General features: G+C 38.0%; 2 protein-coding genes across 2 annotated transcripts; one reads left to right on the top strand and one right to left on the bottom strand.

Annotated features, from left to right (window-relative positions):
- Nucleotides 1–16,897: 16,897 nt before the first annotated feature.
- Nucleotides 16,898–23,141, bottom strand: LOC146678399 (retinol dehydrogenase 13). Its single transcript, XM_085386289.1, has 7 exons — nt 22,889–23,141; nt 22,460–22,600; nt 20,323–20,514; nt 18,663–18,824; nt 18,471–18,587; nt 18,098–18,302; nt 16,898–17,898 (listed from the first exon to the last, which is right to left on the bottom strand). Exons 1-7 carry the CDS (start codon nt 22,962–22,964, stop codon nt 17,802–17,804), a joined length of 990 nt encoding a protein of 329 aa, XP_085242415.1. The 5' UTR covers nt 22,965–23,141; the 3' UTR covers nt 16,898–17,801.
- A 902-nt stretch (nt 23,142–24,043) lies between these two features.
- On the top strand, nt 24,044–26,984 carry tmed3 (transmembrane p24 trafficking protein 3). The gene is made up of 3 exons (XM_085386413.1): nt 24,044–24,644; nt 25,025–25,270; nt 26,157–26,984. Exons 1-3 carry the CDS (start codon nt 24,495–24,497, stop codon nt 26,388–26,390), a joined length of 630 nt encoding a protein of 209 aa, XP_085242539.1. The 5' UTR covers nt 24,044–24,494; the 3' UTR covers nt 26,391–26,984.
- Nucleotides 26,985–27,048: the final 64 nt, after the last annotated feature.

Here is a 27,048-nt window from a genome sequence, read left to right as displayed (position 1 = left end):
GTTGGAAAAAAAACATGGTGACCACACAAAATATTGACATTTTGGGCACAGTTTGGACATTTTCACTTGGGGGTGTACTCGCTTTAGTTTCCGGCAATTGTAGACATTAATGGCTGTATGTTGAGTTATTTTCAGGTGACAGCAAATTTACACTGTTATGCAATCTGTACACTGACTACTTTACATTGTATCAAAGTGTCATATCTTTAATGTTGTCCCATGAAAAGATATAGTAAAATATTTACAAAAATATGAGGGGTGCACTTACTTTTGTGAGATAATGTATATAAGGAAAGGCCAGGTGGTGGGCCTTTCTGTGTGAAGTTTGCATGTCCTCCCCATGTCTGCTTGGTTTCTCTCTGGGTACTCAGACTTCCTCCCACAGTCCAAAGACATGCGCTTAGTTGGGTTGGGTTAACTGGTGATTCTAAATTGAAATAACCTTTCAGCAGGCCTTGCCCTACAGTAACTGGGATATGCTCCAGCTCCCGTCATGACCCTAAATTGGATAAGCGGAAAAGAATGGATGGATAATGCAAAGCCATATTTAATTGTGATGCACCAATAATTAGATTGATTAAGACCTTTCGTTGATCCAAGTAGGAAAACACTTTTTCCAGATTTATTGTGGTGGTTAACGTGTACAGTGACGGGAGAATTACCCTAGCACATTTTTGAAAGGTGGGGGAAAAGACAAGCATACTGAATGTAAAAGGCTCTGACCAGGCTCAGAACGAGGATATTTTTGTTGTGAGGTTACAATGGTAACTTCAAAAGGGCTGTTCTGCCATAAGAATGAAATGAGGCAGTTAAATCTAGGAACTACCGTTTTTTGTGTTTAATTGTCAGGGTTTGAAATATGGTGAGTTATAAGAATAATCGATTATACTGTTATTATATATAAAAATAGTTACTCAATATGAACTTTGATAGCAGCTTGTGTTCACCATGATGTTTCAGTAAGCTTGTGCAATCTCACAACGTTTATTTCCATTCAGAGTCAAACCTTGGCTCAAGCTCCCTGAACCACTACTTCACCATTCAAGCCCTCTGAATCCTGACATTGTTATCTTGGAACATACCTGTGCCATCAGGGAAGGAAAGAAATCCATTGATGGAAAAACCTGGGTAGTCAGTATTTTGAGGTAGGCAACTGACCTATTTTTTTTGGGCACATAATGTTGCTCAACCTTGACCAAAGCCCAGATCATAACACTGTTTTTATAGGCTTGTAGGCACTAGGGATGATGGGTGCATCACTTCATCCACCTCTCTTCTTACTCTAATGCACCCATCACCATGGAACAGTGAAAAACAAGACTTATCAGACCACATGACTCTTTCCGAATTTATCCATTGATCCAGAGTCCGATCATTAAGCTCCCTAGCAAACTGAAACCTCTTTTTCTGATTAGCCTCCCTGATAAGTGATTTTCTTAAGACTACACACTTGTTTAGTCCCAATCATTTGAGATGTCTTTTCACTGTGCATGTGGAAATGCTTTGACTTTAACTATTAAACATAGCCGTGAGTTCTACTGACCATTTGTTTTCTTAATCAGTAAAATAACGCCACAGAAAATGATCATTTTACACTTTTTAAGGTAAATTGAAGACATTTGCGTTATATGCCATTCTTCTGACACTACATCAAAGGTTTGCCTTCACCTTCCACAGTGTTTGTATCAGTGACACTGTTGCCTCTTTGGTGACAGATTGGTCGGTGTCGGCAGGTCTCTGACTCTGGGATCTGGCTCCATCTCTACGTGCTCTGCTGTGTGCCAGATACTGCATGCAGGGTCACCACCTGGCTGCACCATCCTCAAGCCGAACAGCACTCAGACTAACAGAGAGAATGATCTCAGACAGAAACAAACAACCACCTACAAAAACAGGAAATATGTCATTTTTTAGAGAATTCATCTCATTGTTATTGTTTACATTTTCTGTTGGTTCTTGAGCATTGTAGTTTGAGGTTAATTAGTTAATGAACACATACAAGAGCATCTTTTTTTCTTCAGTGCAAAAAAAAAAAGAAAAAGAATAAGCTTAAGGAATTTTGTTACACCCCAAAGTTAATGTTACCTTTCTTTTTTGCTCAACTGTTTTACACAATGAGTCATGATGTCTGATGCCACACTGCGTAACAGTACTGAGAAAAGACTTCACAGAAATGGGACAAAGATGTGACTCAGAACAAGAATAATTTGAAACAAAGAGCAAATCTGAATATTTGGATCTGTCATTTTGCCCACAAGGTTTTAACTGACAGAAACTTGGACTGAGACTTTCTGACCAGCAGACAGACACCTGAAAATACTGCGCAGCTCTGAAACACTGTCAGCACAGCTGATAGCATAACGCCCAATGTGGTGTAAACAAACAAACAAACAAACAAACAGACAGACAGACAGACAGACAGACAGACAGACAGACAGACAGACAGACAAATAAAAGAAAACATCTTTGCTTGGTGCAGGTAAACCAAGATCATTTAAATCTGAAATCCTAGAAAATAGAGCCAAACCAGGAAGAAACAAACCAAACCTTAATAATTTTATCTTTTAACAAATGTCAAAAACAACCAGTCCTAAAAGACAGCCCTCAGTATGGTCTGTCTTCTCTCTTCCACCCTCATCCACCCTCTGCAAACCTGCACAGTGTGACCCTGCCAGAAAGGCATCTGGGTCTCAGTCTAACAGGTGTCATTCACAGAAGCTCCGAATGCTGCAGCGCAGAATGGCTGGCCGAAAGATAAATGCTAATGTCATGCAAATGCCATATAGCACATCTGAAGGTGAGGCATATTAATGAAAGGCAATCAGCCCGAAGAGTGCACCGTCCTTGACAAGAAAGCTTCCACATCCTCAAATGTTACTGAAGGTCAACAGACAGATCATCACTTGAGACACTGCTGCGGCTTGAGGCAGCATCTGCCATGGCACGTTGCTGCAAGGACACATGCATAGGGCTCTCGTGTGCTACTGAACATGCACGCATTTGTGCACTTGCCCTTCCAGACACCATCCACCATCACCCACATAGATGCACAAACACATAGTCCTGGCAGTGGGATGGAGGATTCTGACTCATGAAGGAATGTGCTCATTATTAAAATATAGTCAGCATTGAAACATCTTTAGCTGATTATATTTTGGACCAGATAAAATATGTGGTAGAACATTTTTTTCCAGAGTTTCAATGCTTTCTTGTGAAGACCGTGTTTGTTAGTTAACCAGTTAAGAAGATACTTAGAGACATGGCATTTAAGCTCCACAGTTCCAACAGTGTGTAAAACACAGAGTGAGAGCACAAGGTCAAGTGCAGGGCACTGAAGCACGGTGATGCATAACAGCATGTGGAAGTGGCTGCTTATTCAGTTCAGCACACGTGTCCGTTCGGGTCAAAATATCTAGCTGCTTAATGTCCTTCTGCTCCAAAACACATCAAAGTTCCTAATTAACTGCCATCGGAATTCTTATATTATAGTAACTATTTGTATATGACAGAGGTCGTTTATAAAAATGATTAATAAGCTCCTTTTTTGAATTATAACCTTGCCACATATAAGTGCTTCTTATACAAATCACTGTAAACCTGTCATGGTCCTAGGTCGCTGACCCAGTGTTTTGTATTTTGAATTATTATATAGACTTTGAATTCATTATTTATCATTTCTAGTCTCTTGGTTTCTGTTCCTGTGATCCGTGCTCCATCTTCCCTGTGTCTCCTCAGGCAGTCGTGTCTCTTTTTCTCAGTGTCTAGTCTGCATCTTTGTTACTGTCTTGTGTTTCCTGTTTTACTTTGATGGTCCCATTTCCTTTGTAAGTGTATCTAGTTTTGCTTCCCCTTTTCTCATTATGTCTAATTAGTCCCAGCTGTGTTTCCCTCCTGTTTCCCATTCCCGCATTACTCCCTTGTGTATTTAAGCCCTGTGTTTTCCCTTGCCATTTGTTGTGTTGTACCACACCCTCTCAGTGCTGTTTTTGCTGTGCTGCAGGTTTTCTTTGTTCTTAATCTACTGTTTCCCGTTACCTTGTTTTCTAGTTTCATGTTCAAGATTTGGTTTGGTTTTCTCTATTTTTTATTTTTATTTTTATTTTTTATGGAATGTTTTCTCAGCGCAATAAAGCTGCCTTCCTCAGTTCATCCCTCTGCATCTCATTAGTCCTGCATTTGGGTCCTACTTCCTGCCTGCCACACAGCATCAAATTGTGACAAAACCACCAAAAAGTTGGCCTAGCATGTTGTTTTTCTAGAGCTAGTAGCTAACACATATGGATCAGAGTGCTAAGTGCTATGGAGTGCTAAGCTAGCTTTTTAGCTAACACTAACAATCTTGGTCATCTGCATCTGTACTCTACATGGAACTAAAGGATAAACACACCTGTGCTAATTAGTACTAAGTAACTAACTCATTAAACATTTGCTTACCAAAACTGAAGCACAAACCTCTTGAATAGTCAGAACAATCAAGTCATATTATTCAGATAATTACATTAGAAAGAGACCAACAGGTAGTTGGTCAAGTTCAATACTTTCAGTTAGCCAGGGGAGGCCTAGGAGACACCAGTGTGTTACAACTGCTGCGTATTGACACCTGTCAATCAAAGTACCTACCCTCAACTCAAGTATGTGGTGAATGAATATTAAAAATGTTCACTCTCCACAGAGTTGCCAGAACGGGAAACAATCCACAAAGGTCAAAATCGTTCATTGTACCAGGCTGCAAACATATTTTTTAAAGTAAAGTTGGACATTTTAACATGGGCGCCTATGGAGCTTTATCCTTCCGTGACAAGTGGCAAGCTTAATTCTGGAGCTTGTAATCACTTGTGATTAATTCCACAACTACACAACTGAGAGGTAATTGAAGCACCACCAGAAAATAAAACTGTAAATGAAATGATATTATCAAATAAGAACACAACACAGTAGAGTGTGCATAATACTTACCTACAGCAAACCTGCAGTCATGTGAAAAATTAAGTAAACCCCATGATTCACACGAGATTTTACAGGAGTGCATACAGTCATATGAAAATTTTCTTTTTACATAAACGCTCTGGGTGCATACACAGGACGCTACAATATTAATAGACAGGTACAAAATATAGATTATATTATATCCCTAATTGGAGGTGACTTAATCAACAAAAAATGTTCAAGATAATAAACAAATATTCTGTTTCATTGAGTAAAACAGAATTAGCACTTGTTAGAACCTTTGGGGGGAAAAAATACACAACTGAATGTATTTGGTTGTACAGTGAGAGTTTTCTTGTGTTTTAGCTCGTCATTTTTGGCTTTAGAAAAATCACTGCAACAGTAAACAGAGTACACCAACTTGCAATGGTTAGTAGAGCATTTAGAAAGAGACCAGATTTGTATGTTTTTTTTAATAGGTGAGGGGAAACACTACGGAGCCCCGCAGGGGACATGGGAGAAAAAAAATTAAAACGGACTTTTGTGAGATCTCGCAAAACTAACTCGGGATCTCGCAAAACTTTTGCGAGATCTCGCAAAAGTCCGTCTTAATTTTTTTTTCTCCCATGTCCCCTGCGGGGCTCCGTAAAACACAACTCTAGAAAAATGATAACACATCCTCACTGCTTAAAGTGTTAATAAGTAAATACTGGCAAACAAGCTGGTACTATGGTTCTTCAAGGTTAGATGTCTGCAAAAGTTATTTTACATTTTTTGAAGTACACCTGCTTAAAAATACTAGTTTCTTTCAGTTTTCTGATATAAAATTACTGACTGTACTTTGACATTGATCCATACCGTAATAATGTTCTGTGTTGAGGTGGTGTAATGCTTTGCACATACTGTAAACTAAACCAAATGACAGTGTCTGACAGGGCAAAAGTGTTAGTGATAATTAAAAATAACTCAAAGGTAGATTGAATCGATGCCCCATCGCACTGATGCAGCAGGGCAGCGATGATAAAAAGATGAACAAACAAAAAGTTGTCACTGAAGCAAATGTACAAAGCTGCACACAGGTGCAAGCACACACATACCCACAGCGAGCTAAACACTCAAACACACATATTCCAGCAGAAAGTGTCATCAACCGTTCAACCTCTCTTCTGTCTTGTTCCTTTTATAGAAGCTGTTTGGTGAAGAGGCCCAAAATTCGATCATGCATTTTCTCTTGACTGAAGCCCTCCATATTTAGAGAGTCTATTTGTGGCAATGTCTCTCCACAGTTGCCTTTGCCATGCCCCGAGGAGAGAGAGCGAGAGAAATAGAGGAGGGGGGGGGGGACTAATAAACCTCCAAGAGTATGCCTCGCTTAGTTTCAAAACTGCTGCAGAACAGCCTCTCACTGCCCGCAGTGCACAACAGAGCACGAACATACTGATACACTGAAATAGGCACAGTACTGAGGGTCGACACAACTCGAAGAATACACAGTCCGACCTGTGCGGTTTGTTTTATATCCCTCCTCGCCATAGCCTGGGGTTGAACATCAATAGCTCTGAGTTTTACCTGAGTGATCATGCTCTAGAAAACAACAGCAAGCATAAATGATGATTAAAATCCTCAAAAGATTTTTTTTAAATCACCTATTAAACCTTTTCTGTTCAATAATAGACAGGACTTTGGAGCGGTCGTTAAACTAGTTGTTTTAAACAATGCATGAGGTAACTAATATGGATCTATAATTAGATTACTTTTGAGGGCATGCTGGAATTAATGTTTCATATCACTCTCTTCCTTTAGGCTCTTTTTTTATTGTGAGACTGAACTTTATAAGCTATTTAAAGCATCGTATGTTATTCACTCTGTTCATTGAGTAGAGGAAGAACTCTGAACCTCCAATTCTTCTAATATCATAGAGTGAGTTTGCTGTTAGTGAAGTAGTTGATCTGGTGAAGAAAACAGGCCATTTGTGTCACATCAGAGACTAAAAGAAGGCCTCAAAACACGCAAGAAATGTCACATCATCAGTTCTGCAGGTTATAGCCATGGACTTAAAAATGTACTTAAAACTAAGCTGTGGTTTGTCCTGAACTCACCTATTGTTTTGTGATTCACCATCTTACCACTAGAGGTCACTACTTTCTGCCACATAACACAAGTTATATAAATTACACTATAAAGTCAAGTGGGGTTATAGGCAACAGTGATATTTAAAGATGTCACTATATTAAATATTTTGTGTTAAATATTGGGCCAATTTTAAAAATGGCCCAAAGTGTGTAATCTGATGTTGGTCTTGCTCACATAAGTATGAATCAAATATAATCAATACCTGCGTTTACATATTTGCATAATCACTGTATTAAACTGTGTAACAAATTAAGAGTTCATTAAAAAACCTGGTTATGCATCCTAAAATGATATATTTCAACACAGCAGTGATTTAATCTGCTTTCAAGCTTCATGGACATCACTAGGAAAGAAAAGGATAAGTATTAAGATAACAGGCCAGAAAGTGTGGTGATTTTTATTTTTAAATTACTGTTATTTATTTATTTATTTATTTTACAAATAAGTACCTAAAATAATACTTACTTAGAACTTGAATGATTTTATCAACAGTTGGCAACATAATTGTCAACAAAGCAGGTGAACTATGGGAACTATGAATTCATTTTTTACTGTCTTAGCTTTGATAGTTACTAAGAAACAGTAAGACACAAGCAGTCTGCAATAAATAAACTGTTTATTATTGATTAGGGCATATCAGCAGTAGTAATTGTAATGTTATCACTGACACAGTCACACAACTAGGAAGTTGTCTGTTGTACCTGAAGACAACACAGCAGTGTCTATGTGATTCTAATACACTGAAACACTAACTTAAGGTTTTCTGTTTACTTTACACACTAGCACACTGAATAAAGTGCAGCAGTGCAGCTTGTCAGCCAGCTTAAAAAAAAAAAAAGCCTGTTGAATCAAGTGTGTTTTATTTATGAAGCCACAAATTCGAATTCATTTGTCAAAGAGCATGTGAACATAACTTTTATACAAAGGTTTAAAACCTCAGGAAGACTCACAGACCCTCCGTCGTCCCACTGAGACCAGGAGAGTGGATGAGGTACAAGAGGACAAGAGGCAGACAAGGACAGCCTTCAACAAAGAGAACAAGAGACACGAGGTGCTGAGAGGAAAGGAAGCAGAAAACCGATTCAAGGCAGGGAAGTGAAAATAGTGAAGTGAGTGGAATTTTGCTTGTGCTCCTTTTTATAAAAACAGAAAATAAATAGTCTTTTCAGTTTTGCCATCCAAGTGACTCCATCTCTCCTCGATAAAACACTATAATATAAATTTATTGCATTTAGATTTTAATTTCTGACTCTTATTTTAAATAGTTTGATCCAAGACATATCTGTAAATACTGCGTTTAGTGCCTGTGCAAAAAGCTACCATAGTTTGTTTTTTTTTAAAGAAAATTGTTGAGTTTATTGTAAGATGAAAAGCTGGGATTTTTAGAATTCAAGTAATGTGACTGAGAGTCCCTGTAATGAGGACAGAAACAGACAAAATTCAGTAAATGAAATATGTTTCTGGAAATAACACCAAATGTACTTATAGTGGAAAGTCATTTATGATATATGTGCTACTGTAAAATTAAAAAAAAAACAACAACATTTTTTTCAAACCATAGATGCTTTTCTCTAAAAATGCTAGGCTGTGTAGTATTTTGCCTGTTATGACTGTTTTCACTGTAATACCCTACAATGTCAGATTAGGTGCAGTGCGCCCTCTAGCGTTTAGACCCTGACAGTGAATGTATAGAGACACGTTAGATATCAGTTCGCTGGGTTTGCCATTTCAATTGCCTGGTCCTGATGCGTGCTGGCAGCCCTCCATGATCACATTTCACCCTCCAGTGAACAGCAGGGGTGTAGCACAGCACAACAACAGAAGCAGCTCTGGAAGCTCCACACTGTTGTTTCTCATCTCTTCAGGTCCCGATGAGGTTGGCCAGTTCCGCTCGTCAGTAGAGCCACTACTGTGGTGTTTGTTGCTATGAGTTTTATGGTATTAGTTTTAATAACGTGTTCAGGGGATGACCAGAAAATGAGATTAATAGTTTGAAGATGATATCTTTTCATGGAGTTGCTTGTTAATTTGTTAATTTTGAATTTTAGGTTTTCTAACAACTCTGCAGAAACAGATTACATGAAACTGTAACACAAAAAACACATTATAATGACTATGTACTGTATAAATAGGTATTGCATATGTGGGCAAATCAAGGCAAATGCAGTGCATATGTTCACTCACAGGATATTAGGTACATCTTGATAGTACTTGACTCCCTTTTGCCTTCAGACCTGCCTTAATTCTGATGTTGACTAGATAGATAGATAGATAGATAGACAGACAGACAGACAGACAGACAGACAGACAGACCTCCATAGAAAGAGTCCTGGGGTATTTGGCTCTAGGGCGGGTATTTTTGGTTTGTTCTAAAGTTTCACAGTAGAGGGCAGCATTGAGAAATGGAGATGTGGCTCCTTCAGCTTCTCTCACTGACAGTCTAAACAAACAAACAAACAAAAAAATCTCGTATTATCTCATAAAACCATATTATTAGAAATATGGTTTTTATGGGTTTTAATGTTTTTTTTTGAAGAGAAATGACAATTGAAAATTTGGCAAACAACATACTCAATAAGTTAAAAAAAAAATAACAACAAAAAAACAAACTCCAAATACTTTAATCTGAGACTCAATTTCTTTTCCATTGAGGAAATCTCTTTTTATTTAAAAAGCTATCTCAACAGTTTTAGCTGTATCACTTCCTCACAAACATAAAGATTGTCATCGTAGCCCTGTGAACCTGATGTTTGATGAAAAGATGCTTGGAAGCGCTTCTCTGCTTTTAACAAACCTTGAAGTTGAACTTTGTATGGAAACTACAAGGCAAAACTTACTGTGAAGACAAAGGTTTCACTCTGAACTGTATTGTATAGTGGTCTATACTTTGTACTGAGTTACATCATATATGAAAATATAGAATAGTCACATACACAAAAAAAATAAATTATATATTTTTAAATGCTTAAAGTTTTCAGACATTTGTAACTAACAAATGACCTTTTTTCACGACAGATGTGTCAAGTGCTTGTGTAGCACTCTTTTACATAATTTTTAAAATGTATTAAATTTATCAGTTTTTCAACAACACAAAACAAAACACAGCAAATACAACAAAATGAAACCAAACCAAAAATAATAACAATAGCAATAACATCAGAATGACATTTATAAATACTGACAAATACTAAAATGCAAATAAGCTGAAAAAAAGAAAAGAACTGTAAACTTAGGTTAATCAAAAAATATATATATATTATTTAACATGATTTGTAAAAACACCAACTTTTACCCGTTGTGTACTGTTGTATGTTTATTAGGATTTCTTAAGATATGACTCTATGCTTTGTCTCGTTTTCTGAGAGCAAGTATAATAGCACATCTTCACACTGTAACCTCCCCCCGTACATGTTCTACCCTGTCTTTTAGAAAGCCTCTATAGGTTCTCACACTCTATCCAACCAGCAAATTGTAGGTGGGATACAACAAATTTATAGCTTTGCTCGTGTGGCTGCTTATAAAAATGGCAAAAATATTCTCTGAGATTAAAGATTTGGAAGATGATGAAGAGGAGGAGGACCACTGGTCATTCCAAAACAAGGACATAAGTCACCAGTCAGTAACTGGAGAAATGTGGACATCAACTGATGTCAAAAAACGGTGAAACTGATTGGCCATCTTGTGCGTGGAAATGAACCACCCCACATCGCTGCCAATATGATGCAACCAGGGCCATTACGTGAGGACATCAATTTTGCACAAATAGGGCATTTGTTAAATGGCTCTGAATTGTTAACATAAATTGTAAATTTTAAACAAGTGAATATCAACAGTGATCAGAAACCACACTTCATTTATTTTTCTTCAAACTAAACATGGTTTTCTCCAGCCATATCTTGGTTAGGGTCTCAACAGAGGTAATTTTGTTATTTTAACCATATATGTGGTGTGTATTGTTCAAAATTGGAATAAAATAAACATTTGTTCAGGATTTTTAAATAAAGTGTTATGGGTATTTTGATTAATAACAGAATAATGCAGGAAGTCCCCCAGACCTGCCAACAATGGCTGATTAACAATAACTCGATACAAGGGTACAAAAGACAAAACCAGCGAAATGGAATTTGGCCATTACCGGTTAATAAAACGCACCTGTGCCTTTCTTGCTGTGAAAAAAACCCAAAAACAAAACAGGCCTACTCCTTCATAAAGAGGTTGTACAAAAGAGCTCATCAGAATAACTCATTTAAGCCCTTTGATCTAAACTCAACAGCAACAGTTACACAGGGATTAGAATTTCAGGATAAATAATCTGGTTGTTTGTTTGTTTCAATCTGGTGGAAAACCTTCTGCAGTGACCGGAGTCCATCCAGGGCGTGATTTCACACACCATGGGGTACTTCTCCTCACTGCCTGGCCAGGGCTAAGATTGCGTGTGATACATGGACGACATTTCATGGCTGATGCAGAGTTCTGAAACCAAAGGAAATGATCTTGTGTGGCTAGATATTAATTTAAATGTTTACAGTGCATGAGTTTGTTTTTGGTAGCCATTTTTCCAAATTAACAATTTTTTAATACTCAAATCATTGGTGTTAGTGTAAGGTCATAAAATAACACTTCCAAAATATGAGTGAGTGAGGAGGTTTCACCTTCTGTCTATGTAATTTATAATAGTGTTGTCAAACAAGCACTGTTGTAGTGACCCGAGAGACTTACATTAGATTAGTGTATTTTTAGAAAGACGGGCATCAGATTTAGATATCTATCTTGGCCCTACTATCATGAATTTCATCTAAACATGTTCATTATTTACATATTTTACTCTGATTTTAATGATACACTTCTGCAAGCATAAGAGTACAGCGATAAGCGCACTGGCGGGAACCTCGGAGCAGAGGGGCCAGGAATCTGTGCCCACTAATCCCAGTGAGGGACAGAAGATGTTTTAGCAGATCTCCTCTGGTACACATGAGTGGCTCTGGTTTTCAGATGTTCCCACAACATCCCGGAACTGAATAAAGAGAGGTTGATGCCTGTTTGCTTAGCACCAGACTTTCACACTGGCAAGAGCAAGTCAACTAAATAATCGATAACAATGCAGGCAGAGATGGCTACAGCTCTTCCTCCCCTGATGGTATGCTAAGACATCACAAAATATCAAAAGCAGGATGTGAAATCAGGCAGAAAACAGCTGCATAACACTGAGGGGAAGAATACTATACTACTAAGTAAAGTCAAAAGATGCTTTTCCAGTATTTTTCCCCCTTTTAGTGACACATTTTAAAGCAGTTTTATATTTACTAAACCTTTATGACACCTCAAACATTTTTTACAGATAAAATGTGTTCAGAACATGCAATTGATTTCAAAATACTACAGATAAAGTTGACTTTACCAGTCGTTTTAACTTTAGAATAATTTAGGTTGCTTGGTTTTATATTTCTTTTTTATTTAAACTGATGTCCTTTGTATAATATGTTAAACAATATTTGATTTTTGAGGAGATTTGTGGGGGTTGTATCTCCTGACTCGAGAAGCCGGTGGGAATCGTACGTTGAAACATCCAGAGCAGCACAGCGTATGCTAAATCAGGCAGACAGCTGACTCAGCACCTGCCCTGCTGTCTATGTGCTCACTCAACAATGCTGTTATCCCCTGTGACAGGACACAGCCTCCGGGCCCAACAACCCCTCACAACCCTCTGAAAATCCTCCCTCTAGCCTGGACCCTGGAATTCTTACAGACACCCCTGATCCTGATATGCCCTTTTTGTCTAGTCCCACAAATATAAGCATGAATGTCACGCTAACAATGCAATTTCAGTACTACAGGGTCATGTGGGCACAAAATGCACATGGTCAATTAACACAGACTAAGTTGACACAGTTGTGATTCTCTAATTTTATACCTTTGGGACAAAGTTGCAAAGTACAAAAAGCATTTTGTAATAACAAAGAATCACTGAAAGCCACTGAAAGAGTATATTAACCTTTCCCATAAATGTGTTTTAGGTCAATTCAACACCAGAGAGGTCCTGTTAGATTTTTGATAAAGAATCTGCAATAAAACTCCAAAAATAGAAATTCCAGTTGGCTTATTTGGGATTTTGGAGGGTGGTGCTGTGTAAAGACAACTGTCAACGCCCATTACGAGTAAAGTGCATATTAAAAAAAACATCAGTTGTATTTAACCATTAGAAATGTTTTATCACTTTGAAGTCACGCTTGTGAACGAATCTTAGAAATTGGGAAAAATCACAAAGTCTCATGTTGATTAAAGAATCGTTTTGAGCGTTTATTTCCAAGCCACTGGGTTTTCAGGACTCCAAAGAAAGGATAGGGATTAAATAAATACAAAGAATTAAAATAAAGCCTTACTACATAATGCAGTCCAGCCCTGAACCAGAGCCTAAAATTCAAATACTCAACTACATTGTGTTATGCAACAAATGTGTTCATGTTAGCAGCATTTTCTACCCTTGAGAGACAACTGAACACCTCCATTAAAATCACATTTCACAGCATTGTAGTTCCACATCATTCCACTAGCATTTCAGTGCCAAAATCTCTGCAGTACATGAGGCATAGTTTCATCTTTTTTAAAGCCGGCTGTGGTCTAACCCCTACACTGCAAGTAAGTTATGGAATACACCCCAGAAAAAACACAGAAACTGGGCATTATTATTATTGTTAATATTTATTATATTTTTGCTCATTTAAGCTGTTGGTGGTTTCAGCTTTTATGGCAATTGGCATCAGGGACACTGGTTTAACCTGTGGAGTAGTTTTTTTAAATAACTGTATTAGCATACTTCAGTATGTATGAATCGTGTCTGTGAACTTGAGAACCCGTGAAGTCAGCTGGCACATGGCGCAAACAGAATTCCCTTATAACTCAAAGAAAGATGAGAATTTTGGGGGGAATATATTGATAATATCACTATAACTCTTTTTTGTGAGATTTTAATATTTCCATGTATTGAATCATCTTCATCAAAGTGGGTAGCAGGGTTGCTCCTGGGTTAAAGGATTTTAGTAAAAACAGCAAACAGTGCAATGATGAGAAATCTGCAGGTTCTCTTTAAGCATAATGACTGGCGACAGTAAACCGTAGCCACGATAACTGCTCTGGTTTAGCTCAACGCATGCACAGACTCGTCCAAAGGTAGTCGCGGCATAGGCTGCTCTGCTTTAGGCCCTCAAATGCTATAAACCTGCAATCCTGCACCTGCCTCAGGCCCACATGGTTTACCTCTGTGGTCTCATAGAGGAAGAAAAACTCTGAGAAAGGAGAAATGAAGGGACACAAAGGAGGTGCAGGAGAGAGAGCTTGATTATGGAACAAGGGGAACCTGCATACCAGAAGGGCAAACAACAAAAAATCTCCACTCCAAAAACACTCTCAGCGAGCCTTTATGATCTCCAGAGGAAGCAAAAGGATGTTCTTTGCTGGGGGGGGATAGTGCATGCCAGCACCTACACCTGTGTGCTAGCTGACACCACATATCAAGGTGGTTATTGTATATTTTACACATGTTGTTATGTGATATTGTATTTGTTTTAAATGTTATATACTTATGTGGTATGTGTATTTTGACTTTTGTTGCCATGATGCCAGGTCTCTCTTGAAAATGAGATTTTTAATCTCAATTTTTTACCTGGATAAATAAAGGACTAATAATAATAAAAAATGTCAGGATAGTCTGGTTCATAGGAACCTAAAGCTGCCTTGATATACCATGATATGCCATATTGTTTCTCCACTGAAAAACCACTTTTGAAATATTTCTCACATGTGTTTATACTGAAAAAAGCCTTCAAGGCATAAGCCAAGCAATTTTTTTTCCTATTGGCATCTCGTATGGGATCCCATCATATTAAAGGAAGTGGCGCACACTTACAGAAAGAATTGAGTAGACAAACAGCATGGATATAAAATTGCTTATGTGTGCAACTGAAATGAGAGCTATTTCCTTCTACCTCTGCATGGGCCCCAGGAGGAGGAAAGGGGAGAGCCAGTGGTCAACAGAGGTCTCACTTTCTAGGAGCAGCTGAATACCAGAGGAGCTGACAGGTATGTACATATTGGAATGTGTTTCTCAGCCACACCTGTGGGAAACACACCCACCAAGTTTGGTCTCTCTCATCCCACTGGCTGATATCGACCATGATTGACAATTGGAAGAACTATTTGGCTTCTGTCCTCAGGAGCCAGGGGGCAGGTATGGTAAGTTCTGAAAACGAACCAATGGCAGACTAGAAATCCTCCAAGCCAGGCGGGGCTGCGGTGAAATAAAACTCATCAGTGGGGTGTGTCCTTTAAAGTTTGTCAGCAGTCAAACAGTGAAAGGCCACTGCTACAGGACCCCACTTTGACTGGTTAAGACTTAACAAGTCCTTTGCTGAGTGAGGATCTGAGAAGCCGGCAGACAAAGTAAAGAAAGACAGAGAGGGACTTCTTTTCCTCGGCAGACCGACTTCCTCCACGGCTCAACAATGGGAGTGAAACATCAGAAATCTTCTGCTCCAAATCTCGAGAACACCACCTTCAGGGTCGGGATTTCGAGGAAATGGATGCCAGGTTTATGCAACTTGAAAACTACACAAACTTTCAACACTCTTTGGAGTCATTTTGTCCTAAGAAATAGGTACTTCGTCATAGTTTAACAGATTAAACAGATGCTTTTCTGGTACTGTGGTCACTCACATCTCCTTATCACTTTTCCAGCCCAGCTATAGATTCTGTATCCGTTGGACGGAGAACTGATAAGGGCATGTGCATGACATTACCTACAGATACTGAAGAGGTAACATCTGAGCCACAGAGCCTGTGGGGTAATTCAGTCATTGAGTTTATTACTGGTAAAACATGCTGAATGCTAGTTTCTGTGCTTTCTGATTTATGTTTGCATTTTAAACATGTTGGGAGTCGTTAGAATGGATAGAGTTTCACGTTTTAAAATGTGGCTTTAAAACAAGGAATGGGGTTTGTGCGAATGTATAACTATCTACAATGACACTTATGTAACCTTGCAAATTTGTGATCTGTCTAGAGTGACTTATTAAAAAAAAAAGACTTGCGTGTTTGGGGCTCTGCTGTAAGACTTAACACAAGAACAGTTGAGTTACAATACTGAAAGCTTGGTTTCCACGACACAAAGTTTAGAAAGCAACAGGGTCTCAGCCTGACATGACACAGCATGATTAGCATAATCCATTGACTGTACATGGAAAATGACATAACTGCTGAATGTGAAAAAAAAAAAAAAAAAAAAAAAAACTAGGTGAGTAACTTGAATGTGATGCGTGCCAGCGTACTGACATGACTTTCACACCCACAAACATTTTTACACTTTAATTACAGCTGAGTGGGCCTGACATAAGGATCATACTGCATAAGAACTATAGGAGAAAGAAGTGTGGGTTTAAAGGCGTTGATACAGAAAAAAAACGTATGCGATGTCTTACAGTTTGCAAACTCAAATATTCAGGATGGTCAAAGGAATTACATTCACGTCACTAAATCTTGTGACTTTTACTTTTAAAAAGCAGTTTGAATTGTTCGTATCAAATGACAGATCCCTCCAAACACCCGAGAATTTTCCGCTTCTTTTCCTCGTCTTTTAACTCTTAAAATCTATGAACGAGAGAGTCATTTATATCAGAATGGGGTCTTATTCGCTGTTTTCATCATTGCCAAATGTGCTGATAAATGGCTGCGCAATTCTAGGTTTGTATGACCTACAAGCTTCAAATATTGCAGATACTTCACAGCCATAACTTCCCATAAATAAAAAAGAAAATGTATAAATGCATTGAAAGTGTTGAGTCATTGCACGTGTTGACACTTGTCGCCAGATTTATTGCCAAAAGATTTTAACAGCTGGTGGTTTCTTGCTTTACACTTATTTATGTTACCTTCAGTCTTTAAGTTAACTCTCAACTTAGAGAACAAAAAGTACACAACATCACAATTTTCTTGTAAATGCACGCAAACGCGCGCGCGCACACACACACACACACACACACACACACACACACGCTCTCAGTGAGTTGACGAGTGTTTTGGACTTACAGTACTGGGTGTATCCAACTAGCTCTCTGCCCCTCAGGCATCTACTCTCTCTCTCTACACCTGGTAGACAACTCTCTCCTGTCAAGTAAAACAATCTTCCCACGGCTGCTAGCGCTTAAGGTCACTTCCTTTGGTTCAGCCCTGCTTCAACACATTCTACCTCTCGGTTTTCTTGTTTACCCAATAGAAAATCAACCACACCAAAAAAAATAAACAAAATCCTTTTACAATGTGTCAGTAATTGTTAAATGCCATGAATAAAAGCAAATGTTATATATGAGAACATGCTGTCAAAATAAGCCCAAATGGCAGAATAATAAGTAATTATCGCCTTGTTCTCATAATGATATAGCTGTAATGCACAGGTACACACTGGGGTACCTGTGTAAATGATAAAGTATGCAAAGTATACAGAGTATATATAAAATAAAGACTAAGCAACACCAATGATTTTAATAAGTGCATACTGAGTAGAGTAAATAGTGCAAAATCTGGTTCTGCAAACTCTATAAAATTTGAGCAGGAAAGAAATCTTATTGCACATCAAATTGTGTATTGTGATGTGGCAAGGCTGTAAAGATTAGCACTTTATTTGCCCATATAAACAGGGTCGCTGAAATGCCAAAAAACAGCAGGGCTGATAAAGGGATGGCAGGCTGCTGTGCTTAAGACAGACCAACCATGGAAGCACTGAGGTCCCACAGCTTCTTGGCTGCAGCATCATTCAGGGCCTGTGGTGCTGGCTTTTTGGGAGCACAGTCGCTGTACGGTGGAATGAAGAAAAGAGATAAATCATGAAGAGTGTCATACAGTGTGGTTGCAAACTGCTTGTATTAAAAACCTTTTACTCTATTGTTGTTTATCTCAGCCTCTGTTAATATTAGAATAATTAATTGGTAGGATAAGAGCATTTCTTTTTCTACTGTGAGAACATCATTTTTCTCCAGTCAGATGTACTTGCCTGTAGTAGAGGCCACTGGAGTTTGCCAGGCTCTCGTCCACAGCACAGTAGATGGTGGTCTGGGCTCCTTCCCAGGGATTTTTGACCAACTTCATGAAGACCTTTGCTAGCATTATCTTCCACATAGGAAATGAATTAAATAGATGGCGGCCTAACTCTGTGCGGATGACCCCCGGATGAAGACTGTAGACGGTTACACCGCTGCCTAATGAGAGGTCCATCAGAAACAGGCGTGCGTCAAACACCGCACTAGTGTAAAAATCATGGTAACAATGCTCATTAACTCAAGATACAAAGATAGAAAACAAGAGGTAAAATGGTTATTTGTAACATACTGTATATTATACATGTGTCTGAACTCCTGTCACACTACCGTTCAGTCTTGTAGCCAGTTCTTTGCCAAAGAGAACGTTGGCCAGCTTGCTTTGTCGGTAGCTCTTCTGGGGGGTGTAGTCTTTATCAACGTTAATGTCATCAAAGTGTATCTGACCTGCAAGAAATTTATTTTAAACAGGTGTGACAAAGAAAAATCTTTGGTTGTTTGACTTTAGCACCAAGATTTTACCTCTCTCGTGCGCCAGGCTGGAGACGATCACAATGCGACTTGGTGCTGACTTCTTCAGCAGGTCAAGGAGACAGTTGGTGAGAAGAAAATGTCCCAGGTGGTTGACGCCAAATTGCATTTCAAAGCCGTCTTCAGTCTTCCACTTAGGACACATCATAATACCTAAAAAAAAAATTGAAAAAAAAATTGAAAAAACAAAACAAAACAAGAAAATTATAAAAAATAAAAACATACAAATAACTAATTTCTCAGTGTCTGTCAGTATCTTTCAACCCCAAATAACTTATTCTACCCTCCTAAAAATCTGTATGAGGATCCCATAAAGATCAAGGTCAAATTTATTTATATAGCACATTTCAAACAGCCGATGCTGCACAAAGTGCTTAACAATATAAAAATGATGACAACATTTAACTTCTACTAACTGACTAAGGCAGTGGTTCCCAAACTTTTTTTGCTGGGCCCCCCTTTGTTTTACATGAAAAATGTTACCAACACATCCTCCAACCACACACACCCATATTTTGTTCCATTGCGGTTTATTTCACACCTCAAACATTTAGTAAACAATTAAGCAAATACAAGTAATCTGCAATAAATGACAGGTAGTAATGAAATAAACTACTAACTCTTTTACGCTACGTCCGCACCTACACGGGTATTTTTGAAAACGCAGCTGTTTCGTCCACACGTAAACGGCGTTTCAAATCACCGAAAGCTGAGATTTTTTAAAAACCTTTTTTTGCGTTTACGTGTGGACGAGGAATACAGAGTTCGTCACGCAACGTCAAAGGTATGTGCCTTTTTCACGTCACGCTGTGCGCCATGTTATTGTTTACATGAGATGAATTCCAGAATGGCAGATAGAGACAAAATACTGTTTCTGTTAATCTGACTATCTGCAGGTTTACACGCAGTTACTGTCCCTCCATTTACAAAGACAGAGGCGTCGCGGTGTGATTATTTTACTGTAGTTGTTTTTTTCCTGTGTAATAATATTCAACATTGCTATCAATACATTTTTCAAAAAATGCCTCTCTGTGCAAAATAGGTTTAAAAACATAAACAGCTGTAGGATACTGTTTGTCTGTGATTTGAACCGGGGGGACAAATCGTGGCAGGATCAGCCTGATATTATTTGTATCCCGCTGTAACTTTACTGTATAAAGAGCTAACGTCTACAAAATGTCAGGAGTAGTTAGTCATTACAACAAGTGTTTGTGAACTAAAAATCAAGAATGTGGGATACTGTTTGTCCGTGATTTGAAGAGCCCAGCGCTGCTCCCGACGAAGGGAAAACCAGTTCTGCAGGGGAGACCTACCTCGACACTTGTGCAGGTGAAACCAAAGGGCAGATACGCTTCACCAGATTTTCTAGCCTTTGGCTTAGAATCATATTCAGCTATGCTTCATCTCCTGCTTTGCTTTTCTGTGGGCGCCCCATGATAGCAGTGACCAAGCATTTTATTTTTTTCCTTTTCATACCACGCCCCCCCTGCCATGGCTCTGCGCGCCCCCTAGGGGGCGGGCCCCACACTTTGGGAAGGTCTGGACTAAGGTAAGGCAAGGCAAGTTTATTTATGTAGCACATTTCAACAGCAAGGTGATTTAAAGTGCTTTACAGAGACATTAAAAAACCCAGGTAGAACTGCTGCAATACCTGCATTGTTAATGAGGATGTCTAAGCGCTCCTCATTCTTTTCCACATCTTTGGCTAAGTCTCTGACAGACTGTAGTGAGGCCAGATCAAGCTTCTTTACCACCACATTGCCATTCCCACTCTTCTGACGGATCTCATCTGCTGCAATACGGGCTTTAGTCATGTCCCTGCAGGCCAGGATCACTCTGGCCCCTTGGAGAAAAAGAAAAAACATACAAAAGCAACTCATATTTACATGTAAACACCAGAGGATGTGCAACCAAAGTACTAGTTGAGGTTACAGATTTATTTTTACCTACTGTCATTGATACTTATTTAATATTCTATCATTTCTTGGTTGTTACTGAATGGTTATTATATAATATTCTTCATTAAGTACCAAATGTCCAAAACAGGACTGTAGATATGGTTTCTTTTTACGCAACTATATAGAGATTTAATTAAATCATTTTTGGCAGTGCTTCATTTAATTTAAAAAATGTAAAAAATAAAATAAAAATGTCAGCAAAACCCTTCTATTAATTTTAAGTTAAGTAACTCTTAGATTAGATTAGATAGAACTTTATTAATCCCTCGGGTGGGTTCCTCTGGGAAATTCGATTTCCAAAAAAGCACAGCACCGACAGAAGTTACAGAATATTTTTTATATATATATATATATATATATATATATATATATATATATATATATATATATATATATATATATATATATATATATATATATATATATATATATATATATATATATATATATACAGAGACAATATAAATAAAATATACGAAGGGGATAAATAGAATAAATAGGAATAAAAATACAAGTGAATTGCACATTTCAAGTATTGAGTCTATTGCACCGTTGACTATTTACAAAAGTATTGCACAAAAGGTATTGCACAGTGAGGTGAAGAGGCACTACAGCTTAGTTGTTCCCCCCTCCTTTGTCCTCCTGTTTCCCCTCCCTCTCCCCTCCAGGGAGGAGTTAAACAGTCTGATGGCGTGTGGGACAAAGGAGTTTTTAAGTCTGTTAGTTCTTGTCTTTGGGAGAAGCAACCTGTCACTGAACAGACTCTTCTGGTTGTTAATGGCCATGTGCAGAGGATGCCCAGCATTGTTCATAATGTCCATCAGTTTCTTTAATGTCCTTTTCTCTGCCACTGTCACCAGAGTGTCCAGCTTCATGCCGACCACAGAGCTAGCCCTCCTGATCAGTTTCTCCAGCCTTAGGAGTCAATATCCAAATATAAGGGCAAACTCTTATTTTATATGGAGCGTTTTCGTGCATGAATGGCGTGTTTAAGGTAATGTCAAACTATATTAATCATATTTAAGTCTGGATTTTGACTAGGGCACTCTAAAACCTTATCTTTTTATTACTTTATTTTTTGAAGCCATTCAGAAGTAGACTTTCTGATGTATTCTGCATCACTGCTCTGCTGTATAACCCAAGTGACCTTGAGCTTCAGGGACAGATTGATGGCCGGAAAGCAGAATTCATGGTTCCAGACGGCTGATATAAAAACCAAGGATTTCAAACTCATTTTACACCACGGGCCACATACATTCCACTTAAGTGGTTTAGACCAGTGAATCTCCTCTGTCTGACACTGTACAGATGTTTATCTGCATATTTAATCCTGGTGCTATTTTAATATGAGAAAAAGTAGCGCAATTATAACAGTGTGTCTTTTTTCTACACAATAGAAATCCAGCTTAAACTGAAATAAGTTGCGAAAATACAGAAAAACTTCTGGTAGCTCATTGTGCAGAAGGTTTTTGTTAAATAACAGAAAATTGTCTGTTTTCTTTGTTTTCTTACTGTGGACCCACTCTTAAAAAAAATAAAAATTCTAGAGCAGACTTTGAAAAATATGAACTTTTCTGTCATATAACTGTATATAAATTAATTCATTGTTCTAGTGTAGCATGACATCATAGGCTGTAAAACCTATGATGATGCAGTTTAGAGTTAAGGTTAAAATTTATGCCATCCTTCACCAAAGAAGTCAAACCAATTCTGGCCCTGATGATTTGACACCCCTGACCTACACCCATGTACAGGACGTGAGACACAGCCTTTGCATATGTTTTTGTTTTTCTGTACTTTTCTTTAACAAACAAACATGGAGGGTCTTACCTCTCTGGGCCATGTCCAGGGCTGTCTCTTTCCCAATACCAGTGTTGGCTCCAGTGATGAGGACCGTTTTCCCTTCCAGCCTGGCCTTGCTCCGACACACTCCTCCTGCCATCCATCTGCGGAAGGCCAGCACGCCTACCCCTGACAAAAAAGATATTTATGCTATGAACAGGGTGTAAGAGAATGTTCCGAAGACTTTCCATTCGACCTTTTACTACCTTTTACTCTTATGTTTATTCTAAGCTAAATCAAGCAGCTACATACTGTTATATATTTCTACAATTTCACACCTACGAGCAACAGCAATAATCTGTCATGACAGAACAAAGTGCTTACCTGATCTCCTTTCATTACCGTATCAGAAATCCTACTAAATGTGCAAGTTAACAAAGCTTAAACAGTATGCATTTAATAAAGAATTAGGCTTACCTGCAACAAAGACAACCGTGAGGCAAGTTGCATGTCTCTCGGTGAAGTCCTTAACAGCCTCTGCGTAGTTTTGCATTGTTTAAGCAATTCTGGAACTTATATAAGAAGCTGAAATTTTAATATTGCTGCAGACTTGCAGTTAACGATCTGTTTTTGTGGAAGGAACTTTACGTCAGCTACCACAAACAACGGCGAAAACGACAAATACGTGTTTTCCCGTTTCGTATTTGTAACGATAAACTAGCCGGAAGTGGAGGGCGTGGTGGAACTTAAAGGAGATTTTTCAGAATAAGCTTCCGTTTAAATCAATCATTGGTTTAAATCAATGATTTAAATCAATGACTGTAGAAAACAGTCATTGGTTTAAATATGTGTATTTCCTTGCTGTCATGTACGACATACTTGTTTTTTTGTTTGTTTGTTTGTTTGTTTGTTTTTGTTGGTTGTGTGTTATTTGGTTTTGGTTTGGGGTTTGTTTAAGCTTTCAAGTACAGTGAATATTTGTTTTGGCATTGTGGGGAAATGTATCTGGTAATATATATCAAAGATCAGACCATAGGAGTTCTGTGCAGCGTGCTTGTGTAATAGAATGCCACGCAAAACACACCCATCAAGAGACAATAGGGCGTAATGCGGCAGCTTGCTGACTCATGTACTAAAGAGTTTACTTAAAGCAGCCATTCAGCTTGTGCAGGCATGCTCTAAATGTCAGGTAAAATACATTTTTAAATATGCATTGCAAAGTAGAACCTTGGTTGTGTATTACTTTGTTATGATTTATTTTTGTTTGTTTGTTTGTAATGGTAGTAATAGTACTATTATGTGCTCAGGATACACCGTGTACTGAATTATGAGCATCTGTTTGCAGTGAGTTACTCCCACTATAGCATAAGGTATAGAAATACTGCTTGCCTCGTCAGACATCTCTCACAGGGATTTTCAAATTAAAACACCATGTAAAACAGATTTATACAATTTTAATTAATAATTTGACGTAACACTGTCATTAGTAGAAACAGATGAAATTAAACTGGTAGTCATCTTAGAACCTTTGAACATTAGTGAATGATTTAACTACTGATTAAGTACATTTGTGCCATGAAAATATAATTTTACTAAAAACCTTTAATATAATTATAATTTTACTAAAAAGTAATAATATATAGTAATAATTTTGCATGCAAATTAATCTACTTTGGAACTCAAAATTCACTTGACTTCCCTTATTTATTAAAATTCGTTTGTCTGTTCGTTTCCAGCTTCTTTTGTTAATCCCGTGCCCTTATTTTGAAAGGGGGAAACCTGTTGTAATGCTCTGTTATTGGTTAAAATCTCTGTACAGCTGGTTAAGCGTATTTCTTCGCTTTGTGGGTCTAAACTTGTGTTAAAATATTTTAAATTGCGTTAAAAGCTTAAATTGGGTCTTGTCTGTCTTTATATTACGTTTGGAAGAAGTTGGATTTTTTTTTTTTTCAAATAAAAAAACTAAACAACAGTGTCCCGGAAGTTCTTCATGCTCGCGCCACGTCAGAACTACAAACTGTTAACATCATTGTTGAATAGTGAAGAATAGTCTGTCTGCCTGCACCTTCTCTTTGTTGTCGCGATGTTGTATTTGTCACTCACCTGTTTGCTGCTGTTGTGTGGTGCATGTGTGGTGTCTGGGACTGAGATCACATTTGAACTGCCTGACAATGACAAGCAGTGTTTCTACGAGGAGCTGGAGAAAGACGTGAAGTTTGACATAGACTTTCAAGTAAGTTCCTCTGAGAGCTCCATCACGTCAGTGTGTGCACTTAGCAGATGCTGTCAGACTAATTTTTAGGCTGAAGTTTTTTTCTCCGGCTTCCAGAAATCAAGAACAAATTTATAATTGTCTATTAATCGTAAAATAGTGCAGAATGCATATTTTGATTTACTTAAATTTGGCTCCGTTTTTTTTCAATCAATTGAAAACATATGTTATCTCAGATTATTTTCCGTTTCAAGATAAAGACTTTTAAAGAGAAGCCCAATAATTCCCAGAGGAACAGCTGGCACACACACACACAGCCACATCCAATAACTTCAATATATTTAACAGCGACGCAACGTTGCAACTTTCTTTCCTTCTATATATGTTTTATTTTCTCTTAGGTTATTTCAGGGGGCAACTATGATGTGGACTGCTTCGTCACAGATCCTCATGACAATGCCTTGTATAATGAGAAGAAGAAGCAGTATGACAGCTTCTCTCACACCACAACTATGAAGGGAGTCTACAAGGTTTGCTTCAGCAATGAATTCTCCACTTTTACACACAAAGTAGTGTATCTGGACTTCCGCCACGGGAATGAGGAACCCATTCTGGACAGCATGAAAAGAACCACAGCTCTGACTCAGGTCAGTAATGAACACGGTGCTTTCAGTGTGTCAGGTGCAGTTTGTTTGTTTGTTTTTAAGAACATGCTGGATTACTTGATAGCTAATTTATTACCTTATCACTGTTTAAACATTGCTGCCTTCAATTAGACAAGCATGCCTTGAGAAGACAGAACTGCAATGTCATATCACAGACGTTTGTATCATGATTTGAATCAGAAAAAACAGGATGTATTTTGACATGAAAAATGAGTACAGACATATCAGTTATGCTTAGTAAGGTGATAACAAGTAATCTAAAATTGGTATAGTATTTTTGCTGCTTTAAAGGTGTTTATATAATGTCCACAAGGTGGTGCAAGAGTTATTCACATTAAGCTCACAAGGAAATATTGTATTTAAATGCACTCTCCGTTCCTGGAATTACACAGATCACCCAAAAGAGGAAATGTCAACAGTTTGACAGCATTGCTGCTTCTCAAAACACAGAGTGTAACATCTGATAAGCCATACTTTATTTCTCAAAAGAGTTTGGAAATTCCTTTGATGCAACTTAAAACCAGCATTTGTTGTTAATCTCAAGAAATGTATCAAAAATAACCTAAATAAGTAGAATGGTATGTAGGTCAGTAGAATATAGTATGACATAACAGATATCTTAAATATAATAAAGTAAAATAAATATAAAATTATATATAAAATAAATAAAGAGGTTGAGTGTTTATTGTTAAGAGTTGTGACTGTGCATTTCATATCAGACTATAGGATAGCATAGTGTTACTACTCTTTAATTCAAGTACTGAGACCTCTAGGGTCAAATGTATAGTGAGTCTATGTGACTCTGATCTGTGCGATCCACCTTCTACTGTACATATTGATGAATTTCCATTAATCTTTCTGTTATCAGTTGGAGTCGTCTTGCGTCGCCATTCATGAGATCCTGAAGGTGGTGGCTGACTCGCAGACATGGTACAGGCTGAGAGAGGCGCAGGATCGCACAAAAGCAGAGCACCTGCTGGAGCGCGTCACCTACTGGTCCATCGGAGAAACCGTCCTGTTGTTTGTCATCGGCATCGGTCAAGTCATGATGCTTAAGAGCTTCTTCTCTGACAAGAAAGGCTCTGTGGCAGCTACCACTTAAACCAAGGTCTCAGTGTGCCATAAGAAACTCAAGTGGAAGCTTGCTAATGTGAACACATATTGTTAGTATTTTCATCAAAGCCAATGGTAAATGGATAGATCAAGGAGTTTTCACATTCCTGTCGGGCAAAACTTGAATTCAGGTTTTACACAAGTTGTTTTCATTCAACAACTTTCTACTGAAAAGAAACCCCACTCACGTCTGTGTTTAAAATGCAGTTGACATCTTTCAGCCTTTAGAGACTTTATTTTTATAGAGGTGGACGAGATGGCATGTTTATTTTGATCTGCCTATTAAGTAGCCTAGTTTCACTTATAAAAGCAGCTTTGTGGATTTCTGTCATCTGTAGTAGTATCACACATAAAAACCAAAGAGGAATTGTGTTTAAATTTGAGTTTTATTTGTTGTATAACATCTGTTATATGTATTGTTACCTTAATTTATGTGTGCAAAATCATTATGAGCTATGAGAGCTCCGTTTCTCTCATGTCTTGTCTGTTTCATACGGAGTGGCTTAGGCATTTGTTTTTTCCTCATGCCAACCAAGTTGAAGTTTACTGTTTTAATTTAAATACATATAACCTTATACATATACACGCAACTACTGTTTTTTTGTTTGTTTGTTGTTTTGGATTCTCATTTATATGTTTTACATTTT

The sequence above is a fragment of the Rhamphochromis longiceps genome, linkage group LG1, assembly GCF_057381845.1.
Source record: "Rhamphochromis longiceps isolate RC_006_pf linkage group LG1, R_longiceps_female_GT1.1, whole genome shotgun sequence".
NCBI classification, from domain to species: Eukaryota; Metazoa; Chordata; class Actinopteri; order Cichliformes; family Cichlidae; genus Rhamphochromis; species Rhamphochromis longiceps.
The sequence above is the reverse complement of the archived record's forward strand: the minus strand, read 5'-3'. Positions and strand labels throughout refer to the sequence as shown.